Source organism: Nanorana parkeri, unplaced genomic scaffold (assembly GCF_000935625.1).
Source record: "Nanorana parkeri isolate BGI_ZX_2015 unplaced genomic scaffold, ASM93562v1 scaffold156, whole genome shotgun sequence".
In the NCBI taxonomy this organism is placed as follows: domain Eukaryota; kingdom Metazoa; phylum Chordata; class Amphibia; order Anura; family Dicroglossidae; genus Nanorana; species Nanorana parkeri.
In genome coordinates, this window is record NW_017306424.1 from 1,298,840 (window position 1) to 1,310,587 (window position 11,748).

General features: G+C 38.7%; 1 protein-coding gene across 2 annotated transcripts in view; it reads left to right on the plus strand.

Moving 5' to 3' along the window:
• The window catches only part of LOC108785343 (netrin-1-like), a 91,793-nt gene extending 89,632 nt beyond the window's left edge, over window positions 1–2,161 (plus strand). For both annotated transcript variants that reach the window (XM_018554395.1, XM_018554396.1), the window contains one exon: window positions 1,556–2,161. In XM_018554395.1, coding sequence (XP_018409897.1) covers window positions 1,556–1,884 — 329 coding nt within the window. In that variant the 3' untranslated portion in view covers window positions 1,885–2,161. The remainder of the gene's footprint in view (window positions 1–1,555) is intronic.
• Window positions 2,162–11,748: the final 9,587 nt, after the last annotated feature.

Below are 11,748 nucleotides of genomic sequence, written 5' to 3' on the forward strand. Positions count from 1 at the left end.
AAATTTGTGGTGCTCAAAGCTAAACATTTATTTATCACTGGCAATCTGCCTTATATTATATTTTATTTTAATATATTATTTTATTATATTATATTATATTATTATACCTCATATTATATTACTCTAATTCAGTGCATTTAACTATTCCCATAGTTAAAATAAGGAATGGTTAAAACCTCTGTGCAGTTTTTTTATGTCTTGTGTCCCATTAAGGAGATTTCCCTTTGCTTTTTGTTCCAAGAACAAAACAGGAAGTCAGATGGAATCTCTCTAAAGTGGGAGCAAAAACCACTCTCAGACAGTTATCCCCACTGGAAGATTTTCTATTCTACAATTTTGGATTTCCAATCACTTTTTACACAGGAGACAACAGTGAACTGGACAAAGAGAGAGTGTGGATCTTCCCAGAAGGGACACAGACAGAAAGAAAAAACCCTTATATTTAAAACTGAAGTGCCACATGACAGTTTATTAGTCCAGATACAATTTTATTTCAGTATAGGGTCAGATAGAAGACCACAAATGGGAAGGTCAATGTATTTGGGGAGCCAAAATACATCACCCCTTTCATTAGGGAAACAATATGCAAACGAGCTGCTGATGAGATCTGGGCCTGAAATCACACTAGTAACCCTGATAGTAGCCCTGATAAAGAGCATCTTTGGACTACCAAAACGCATTGGCATTCCCTCTTTTGATCTTTAATCTGTCTATATATTGGAATAAAATGGCCTATGGGCTAGCAATCTGTGGTATGGTGCTTCAGTGTGAAATCTGCTCTACAAAACAAAAAAACTTTTGAATCCTCTGGGGTGTAGAAGCTGCCAGCTCCGTATCCAGACAATCTGTACCAACCCCATCAAAATACTGCTTTCCCAGACAGCAATACTACACTGGCAGTGGTTTTATGACTTCCTTACTCTAGCCAAAGCAAGAAAAAATTGCTTTATATATATTTCAATAGTGCAGGAAAATATCATTTTCATAAGCAGAATTCTGTGATAGTTGAAAGACTTCAGATTTATAATATAATAAAGGTTAGATCTTTAATACATAGTTCATAATAATCCACAGTACAAACAATCAGTTCACCACAATGCATAAATAGCAAAAAAGAAGAAAATTAAAGGACTTAGTGCATTAAAAATGTTTTAAATGGCAGCCAAGGGCTGTTGCAGTGGAACTGATCACATACAACAGTCTGTAGACTGTGCCACACTTGATTCAAATCTCTGTGTCATAAAAGTTCTCTGTAACATCTTGGCATTTTCAGCCATGAAAAGTTTTGTTATTAACGTACCTACTAAGCAACCAGATACTCAGCATAACAACCTTGTGAGTACGAAAGCCTCTTTAGCTAACAAAATAACAAGATAAAGGTAAGGACAATAACTCTTGAAAGAGTCCAAGCTGTGCCCCCTGTTTGGAGACATAAGTAACAGTCACTATTTCTGGTACCCTTGATGTTAAACCACTGATACCAGTTTAGCAAGCATTCTGCCAGTATGATATTTTAAAACACGAGATTATTTTTTATCTACTTTATATTTTACAGTTCTCCGGGCCCAGCTACTGTCTATGGAGAAATCTGGAGAATGGTGGCAATTTACAGCTAACGTGCTTACAGTATATAGACAGCGGAGGGTTCCCATCAGGCGTGGTGATCAACCTATATGGGTTCCAGATCAGGATTTGGCATGTGACTGCCTCCGTGTTCAAGTAGGCAAGTCTTATTTGATCATCGGTAATGATGAGGAATCTCCAGATCCTGCTCGTCTGATACTGGATAAGAATAGCCTGTCACTGCCTTGGCGTGATGTTTGGGCACACAAACTGAGACGGTTTCAGCAGCAAGACCGGCGAGGAAAATGCAGGTCAGGATAAATAGATCTTAGTGCCACGGATATTGTTTAGTGTCAGTTGTCTCAGAACAAGAACCCATTTAGATTGAAACATTAATGATGGCCTGCTAGCTGCAGTTATTGCTACCTCTATAATACTACATTTGTCAACTGGAAAATACAGCAAGAAATGCAAGAGACCGTAAGAAGAGGCAAAGCCTGTTACAATCTGTAATATAAGTATTTGTAGAAAAAAAATATGCTGCTTTTTTCTCCTTTGCTGTCTGAAATACAGAATATAATTTTTGTGGGTGTGATAAATAATTTGCTTTTGTCTCCGAGTCATTTTTCTAATGTATTTTCAATGTGTTCTCATTCAATAAAAAAATCAAAAGATATCAGTTTATTTAACATTGGAAATGTAGCAATTCGGTTGCCAAGGAAAATGTGAAAAGTGTTGAGTAAAAAAGACAGAAATACAGAGTGGTAGAATGTTGTACTGTGTTTTCCACCAACAGAATAAGGCATATTATATATGGTTAAGGGCTAAGTTTACCCTTTATGCCATATTTAATTTCACACCCATATTCAGGGTGTAACATGAAACATGGTCACATCAGCATCCCCCCACTCCCATCCCGCCACGCTCACTTGCCCGTATCATGGGGTTCTTCTCTCCACAGGCTGCTGCTGTTTTTTAAATCTGTCAAAACCCATCTGCCACTGCGGCTCAGTGGAATACAAGTGCAGTAATGTCCCATCCCATGAAAAGTCTGCAGGAAGAGAAAGGTCGAGTCCGCAGGAGCCAGAGCATTGCACCCATGATCCACATTTGCAATGCTTTACTGGCTGCAATATAACAAAAATAATAAATGCACATTTTTTGTTGTATAAATATGTGTGTATTTACTTTTTTTTTTGAAGGTGGCCGTTACCTTTAAACAGACACTCTTACCTTTCCCATTCAGGGCTAAGTAATAGTGTCTTTGTAAAGGGGCACCTCTGATATAGCGATCATCACCTTGCCAACCAAGTCCTATCACACAGCCAGTACCAGAATTATTATTATAATACAGAATGTATATAGCGCCAACAGTTGGCGCAGCGCTTTACATTATAAGGAAGACATTACAATCACAATACAATTCAAGACAAGATGGTAAGGAGGGCCTTGCCCGTGAGGGCTCAGAATCCCCACTGTGGGCTGGTGTTGGACAGTAAGGAATCTGTGACATCACTCTGTCATATGTCAGTGCTTGGGATTAGCAATTGATTGTTAGACCCGCGCTAGATACAGTAGCAGAATCCCCACTGTGGGCTGCTGTTGCACAGTAAGGAATCTGTGACATCACTCCTTTTGTCATATTACAGTGCTTGGGATTAGCAATTGATTGTTAGACCCTTGATAGATACCCTTAAATGAATGAAAAAAATCAGATTGCAATCTTTTGAAACATTCAGATCAAAATAATCTGTGGTATCTCAATATATGTTTGGAGAGCGGGGGACTGGACCTCTCCCTCTCACTTTCTGCAACTTCTAATTTACTGTTAAGGATGAGGGTTGGCTAAGAGTCCAATAAGCAATTAGGGAGGTGCAGAGTGGCCCGCAGACCTCTTTTTTGTCAGAAGTCAAGTTTTCATGTTGGAGAGACTCAGATTTAAATTGGTAAGGAGTTTGTGCAAAGATACGTGCGGCCTCAAGATTACTTCATTTTATTCAGGATGCCACTGTTTATTGTTTAATGAATTTATACTCTCACCTAATGAGTGATATAGTACCTTCTATGACTTGATAATATCTGAAATTGTACTAAAATAGAAAATATATCCATTTATACAGATATGTTGATGTTATATAAAAGTCCCTGATGTTATTTTCTCGATCATGCAGAAATGTTCATAAGCAAATAGGGACAATGTCCCAAATAAGCCATTATGGTCAGAATCCTAGAAGGCTAATTAAGAAAATGCATTTTCTCCATGCAATAATTTAAAGCAGTGTTGTATGACCAAATTTTAAATAGGAAGCCACTTTTGGTATTTAATAAAAAATTTAATTTTAAGTGGTCTAAATAGAGTCTTAACACTTTTCAAGTGCTGGCATCTTGGCTGCCCATGCTGTTTTTGCCATTTGAGCTCAATAGCTAAGTAGTTCTCATTATGTAATGACTAATTAATGACAGATTAATTTGCCAGCACTTAGCAAATTAACCTGCTCACACTCAATATACTCAATTCTGAATTCTAAAACCACTCATAAAGTCATTACTGAATCATGATATGTGCATTATTAAAGCATATCTAAAGCCAAGAACAAGCATTTAATTTTTTGCAGCTTACCAATCATTAGATGTTGTGACTGCATCAGTTTTCTTTTTTCCAGCTTTTTTCATCTAGAGATCCTGCCAGTGACACAGTTCCTTTCCTAGGGTCACAATGATTACTTATTGTATTATACTGTATCTATAGAGAAGCAGCATTGTCATCCTAGGATAAGAAGTGTGTTAGGACTTCAAGAACACTTCCTACTCATCTTCATAAGTTATCAGCTCAATAGATTCCTGGCATGATCAACAGTTATTTTGCTTGCTCTTATAAGCCTTATATAATAAAATGTATTTAGCAGTTTACAGTATATAATAGTTCAAAGGGAGCAAACAAGAGAGGTTCATTGTTAGGGTTTACATACACTTTAATTTTCCAATTTATAGCTAGTTTTTTACTGATATACCTAAAAGAGGAATACATGGAACTATAAGCATTTCTAGTTAAAACAAATGTTCATTAGGCCTTTAGAACCTCTAATCCTATGAAAAAATATATTTTTATGGTGCTATTAACAGCTCCAGGGATGGAAAATAATTATATTTCTAACATAAGGAGGCCTAATTGGATTCCACTAATCTTGGATAGGATAGGATTTTTTTGTGGTCTCTGTTTAGAATTGTCATATAGTGAACATTGTCATTTTGACAGAAAGTGAAGGGAGAATTTACAGTTGTTGCTTGGTAGGGGAGGTGAGAGGAAATTTACCAATAGGGACACCTTTTCCACAGTCTAAAAGAGGATTTCCTTTGGTGATATTTTCTCTCATTTCCTGTTGTGTCTCTGGGACCCAATCAGAAAAAAAAGACCACAAAAAAATTACAGGGTTTTCCGTATCACAACACTTCTGAACCCTGTCAGTACTTCCAACGGTACCCCCAGAATCCCTGCCAGGACTTCAGGAGTTTCCTTAAATGGTTTTAGGTATATCTTCTGATCCAGAGGATATTTAAGCTCCAGCCTTCAAACCGGCTACCTGTGAGAACATTGATACTAAAGCCTAATACCTGTTGCTGACGCAGATTGCCTGACTATTCTCTTGCCTTTTGCCTTCTTGTTGACAACCCAGAGTGTCTGACTACCCTTTGCTTGCTGCTTGCCAAAACCACTGACTGAACCTGATTACACACTTGTCTCCAGCCTAGTTTACTGCCTACTCATTACCAACTTGGACTGTCTGACTTCCCTCTGCTTGTTGCCCGCCAACGACAAAGCTCTGGTCTCCTGTCTCTGCAATGTAGGGACAGCCTTCCTATACCTGCCTTCCTATACCTGCTATCCCCCTTGTGGCACAATACCAGGCAACGTGACCTAGTGCCAGTTGCAGTGAAAAGTTCTGGGAACCGCTAGAGTTTCTAGCCCATCTCCACTATATGGAGCTCTGGTGAAGGCCAACTAATACTTAGAGTCAAAGGCCTTGGGCAGCCTCGTCCTATGCCAGAGGAGATCATAGTGGTCGCCACTCTATCCCAAAAAATAAATGTCTCTTTAGATGTGCTTTAATTCCCATAATCTCCCACAGACCTTTATTTTTGCATACATATTATTGTTTGTATATTGTATGCTTGCTTTCCCCACCAAGACCACTAACATTTAGCCCTCCACTGCCTTTAGTCTAGCTTACCTGTTTTAAATAAGATAAAGACTGGGTACAATGCATATTGTCGTAAGCAACCAGTAATCATTAGGAACCAGATCAAGGAAAAAAAATTAAGAAAATATAACAAAGAAAGGAAAAAAAACATTAGAATGCACTCCTTTTCTACTTTGCTTTTCTAGCAAAGACCTATGTGTGCCTGATAGTAAATCTGGCACTGTTGGCCCAGTATAACAAACATAATTTTTAACATTGACGTGCCTTTCTCCAAATTTGTTTTTGCCTGAATACATAAGTGGATTTGCATGCTTTAATATTTGCCTAAAGGAATCACTTATTTGAGGTTTCAAGTATGCTACATCATACAAACTAGCACATTTTTAGGATGTGTTAAATACGTCTCCAAGCCAAGTGTACCATTTCCCTCAGATCAGCACTGGTTATACAATCTGGTCTGTAGGTGTTTGTGACTTGGAAATCCTACAAACTTTTCTTCATGTACATTAAGGAGCTTTCATTCTAGTATTTAAATCTATAGACATTTAAATTTTCATTATAATTTGAAATGTCAAATATTGTGCATAACAACTAGCACCATATGTTATTGTTTAATCTGCAATTATATCTCATTTTTTGTGTCTTTCCAAGCAGGTTTACCACAACTGCTTCTTTCTTAGGGAATTTAAATAATATCACATTCCCAATTTGCTATTCAAATGGATGTAACCACAAGCCACATTTCATCAAGCCCGCCAGACACAAGTCTATGTAAACCAAAGCATAGGATATCAACAATAAATCTGCTCTCACCTTTCACTCTAGTAACACAACATCAATATAATTTCAGATGGTCATGACGAATTTGCTTATTTTAAACACTGATGCTAATTAATGAATCATTTTTTTCCTACTTTGGATTTTTGTAGAGATGAGTGGTGATCAGCTTACATTCATATTTCCTTCCATTCCACCATTGTCTCTAAATTGACTGAACTTTTTACATTTTACCATGCAGAATACATTAGATGGGGAATGTGTTTAACATACAGTGTCATGGAATACTTAGGGGGTTATTCAAGAAAGAGCAGAAGGATTTAGCCATAGGTTCAACTAAACCTTCAGCCTGCTTCGGCTGCAGGAACCCTTCAATTCAGTTTAACCGAAGTGCTACAGTATGGGCTATTCACAATAGTCCATACAGCAGCTGAAGGCAGCCGAAGCACTCAGCCGAGCCCAAGCATATGCCGAAGCTGACCGTTCTCCCCGCAAATGTAAACAAATAATTTTTTTTTAAACAAAAGCGGCGTTGGGTCCCTCTCCCAAACAATACCAGGACCCTTTAGGTCTGGTGTAAATGTTAGGGGGGACCCCCAAGTTGTAAATAAAAAAGTGCGTAGGGTTCCCCCAAAAAGTCATACCAGGCCCTTTAAGTCTGGTAGGAATTTTAAGAGAGAACCCCACTGCCACAAAATGGAAAAAAAATGTGGGGTCCCCCCTAAAATTTCAAACAAGACCCTTATTCCGGGCACTGACCTGGCAGGGCAGGAAAGGGGTAGGACGAGCGAGCAGCCCCCCCTCCCTGTGCCATACCGGGCCACATGCTCTCAGCATTCGGAGGGTGCTTTTCTAGGGGTCCCTTCACTTCGGCTTGGTTATTCACTCGGCTGTTTTGGGGCAAAGGGGACCATACACTCAACCAAGACTTGCTGATTTCTAAACTTATTGAGAGAAAGTTTCAGTGAACAGATGGTAGAAGTCCCAACTAGGATAAATGCATAATTAGATCTAATAATATCAAATAATACAGATCTGGTTTCAGACATAGCAACTCGAGAAAACTTGGGTAACAGTGATCACACGGTGATCAAGTTCACAGTAGGTTACAGAAAAGAAAGGCAGGTTAGTTAGGCAAGAACACTAAACTTCAAAAAAGGCTAACTTCAACAAGCTGTGTTCATTAATACACAATGTCCAATGGGAGGAAATAAAGTATTTATAACAAAGAACACTGAGACTAAGTGGGGTTGTTTTAAGCATATACTAAGCAATAGCATTAGCCAGTGCATACAATTGGGCAACAAAAATAAAAGAATAAAAGCTAAACTGGCGAGGCTGAATCCGGAGGTAAAATAACTAATCAATAAGAAGAAACTGTTTTTAAAAAAATATAAGATGGAAGGGACAGCACTGGCTTTCCAAACTACAAGGAATGCAATAGAAAATTCAAAGTTCAATCCGGGCAGCTAAAATAGAATACGAAAAATGTATTGCCAAAGTTAGCAAAAAAAAAAAAAAGCCTTCCAATACATAAACGATAAAAAGGTAAGAAAGGAACAGGTGGGTCCCATAAAGGAAGAGAATAGGAGGTTGATTACAAATGACAGGGAGATGGCCGAAGTGTTAAATGTATTCTTCTCCACAGTATTTACTCGGGAAAGCGAGGAACAAGAATCTGGGTAGCAATGGGAGGAAAATACCACTGTGGTTGACAGAAGCTTGGGTTCGCCACAGGCTAGAAAAATTGAATGTGAATAAATCCAAGGCCAGATAACTTGCACTCGTGGGTACTAAAAGAGCAAGTACGATAATAGCAACGCCATTGTTCCTAATCTTTAAGGACTCCATACTGACTGGGGAGGCACCAGATGACTGGCATAAAGCAACTGTTTTACCGATATTTAAAAAACGTTTGAGAAGCATACTTAGGAATTATAGTCAAGGCAGCATAACATCGATAGAATTAAAATTATTTGAGGGTATGATAAAGCACCATATTCATGAATATGCTGATGGGCATGATATCATAAGTGGCAACCAACCTGGCTTCAGGAAATTTTTTTTGTGTCAAACCAACCTATTAGCGATTTTTCGGCAAAGCTAATAAAGGGGTTAGAGCAGTGCTCCCCAACCTTTTTATCGCCGCGGACCGGTCAACGTTTGATAATTTTACCGTGGCCCGCTGAGGGGGGGAAGAGGACCTAACCTATGAGGAAAGACTTATTGAAAAATTCTTGAAAAGAGGAGACTTTTTCAGTGCACAAGATATACATGGGTACAGGTAATCTTAGTAACAAGCACACACAGACACACAAAACCCAAAGGTTGAACTTGATGGATCTGTGTCTTTATTCAACCCTAACAACTATGTAACCCCTTTAGTATTCTGTCCATGTCTGCCTTGGCTTAGGAGATCTAGTGTAGGATTGTATGTCCCAGGCTTCAGTCTGCTATGTGTCTACCCTTTCCAGAATCTCAAGTGGTGGAGTGGGGAAGCATGGAGTCTCAGTATTGCAAGCGGCACCAGGTGACTCAGAGGCTGCATCTGGAACCACCATGTGGAATACTGGAGGTTGCTGGAAACATCCCTTTGTACCCACCCGAGTCAGTCTGAATGCCCTTGGGTGGTGACCCCTTCTTTGCCTGTCCAGTGAGGATCAGCATGGTATATGGCACAAAATAAAAACTTGTAGCATGAAGCGACACAGTTACATGTCTGTACTCTGTCCTGTCTCTACTCTTGTCATTAAGAAAGTAGTGAAAGCCTGAGTAGACAAGTCTATTGCCTGCCAGCATACTGTAGAGAAGAACCCTTGCTCTCTGTGTGAAAGCAGTGGTCTATCTTCACTGGTCTAACTTATCACCTTCTGGGTCACAGCAAGATCACTTCAGTAAGCAAATCTCATGTTCTGTGCTGATTGGACAGCTTTAGACCCTTTGTCATTCCCTTGCAATTGCCAGTGGACTAGTACAGAACTATAGCTCTAAAGGGTTTAAGGTTTTAAGAATTAAATAATTGATTTACAGCTTCTCTTAGCATTAGATCTCCAGGTAAAGTCAAGTATGATGGTGTATTAAGCTGGTATGCTAAGATACATTAAACATATGGTAGAAAATTGCCTGTAAAAAAACATACCAGGTAAACAGCAGTATACTTTATTACATATGATATACCTGTACTACCATGCCACAAGCTAGCCATGGCTAACAAATAAAGTTGATTTCAGTGGACATGCATATTTTCTCATTGTGAAAAAAGTTCAAACTTTTTTCAAAATATAACATACTACAAAAGCTACTTTTCAATCATCAAGTATGTATTCTGGAAGCATACTGTATCATCCTGGGGTACATAGTTGAAGATAACAAGCCTTTATTCAGCTTAGAAATAAATTCCAGTGGAATGGTAAACTACTTCACTGTAATCCTGGATACCTCAAATCCAACATCCATGCTGAAAGAATGATTCACATATTAAAATTCTTTTCAAGTTTTACAAGAAGTCATCACAGGTATTGATCCACACCTTGGACAAGGATATAGCTGAGAGGGGTGGAAAACTCCTTCTCAGTTATACATGTTACACCTCTTCAAATACTGATAGTGAGAGTCTTGAGAAGAATTTTCTTTAAAATGGCACAGTGTCTTTGATTTAGAATGCCTGACACCATACAAAGGCTTGCTGAAGCTACAGGAGAAAGAAGAATGTATCTATAGATGTGTTGCCATCTGACATCTGTCAGTTTTCTTTCCATTGATACAGTAAAGATTATTTTCTTTTGGAATAGCAGGAAAAAACTAACAGTCACCACTTGGTAACAGAGCTGATGCGCATACTATATCATAGTGCCACATGAGAAAAAAGTCCTCACTCACGGTTCTTTTTACACATGATAAGCAGAACAGAAATTCTTCTGGCTAATTAATACCCCACCTTGCAAGTTTTGTACCTCCAAATCTAATTGCTGTACCACCTTTACATTACACTGCTACGCAGCACCACCATGAACCACCTTCTGAACCACAGCTTCCATTACATTCTGGAACCAGTACCCTTCTCACAACCAGCCACATTTTGTACCCTCTGTTGATTACAATTAAGACCCACTCTGTAATCTATCGACTTCCCATAGACTCTGAATCCCACGCTTGGCAATCTGTACCAATCATTAGCTACAGTATAACTTTTGTTCTGGGGCACTTTGAAAATCTCCATCCTGCCCCTCATGTCACTGGATCTTATGTTCCCCTCCCAATGAATATTTCTTAGATTACTGTTGAATATTTCTTAGATTACTGTTGAGTTACCCATAAAGCTAAACCAAATCAAGAATACCTTTTTACGACGCTACTATATTTCTTGCGCATAGCTTGAGCTTCTTTTCCTCCATTTTCCATTCATACTTTGAGATATTCAGTGTAAGAGTTATCTTCATACCACAGTTTTCTTGTTGTGCTTGATATACATTGATAGACATCCTACAAAAAACTCTGGTGGAGTACAATGTATGATGACACAACACGGTTTGAGTACATAGCATGGTCATCTTTAGCACACTACAAATACAGCCTAGTTGTTGACTGTCTTCAAGAGGTAAGCTACTGCTATGCTCTCTGTTTAGAAAACTATGAATACTCTGCAAATCCAGGGTCATGGGTGTATTCTGTATTAATATTTGTTTGTAAAAAAAAGATTTTGTAATCAATATTAAAACAAATGCAAAACATTGCTTTTAAAGTGCATACGTTTAAAAACATCAAAGATTTTAATTTATTTTTAAGTGCAATATTGCTATTCATTTTGTTATAATTTGAGGACATACATGCTCATTCACAAATTATCACATACTTTACAATCTACAGAATAAAACTTTTATTTGATAGTAGGGATGGGATTCGGGCTCATGCAGGTTGCAACCCGTATTCTGTTTGCTATGCGATGATGAGCAAACTAAATAATCAGCAGGAAGCTATACATATAGTAGTGATATTACTACTGCTACTAAATATGATAGCTTCCCGCTCAGGGCCATTGGTTGCTACAGGGGCCTAACTAACAATCACAGGCCCCATAACAAAATTTTGTATGGGACCCCCCCCCCCCCCCCCCCCCGCCCCAAAACACAGTGAGCTGGCCGGGTTTCGTTCTAGTGTGTTCCAGAGTCCGAACGCACTCTTTATGGTGTGACTGGGCCCTCAGGCTGGG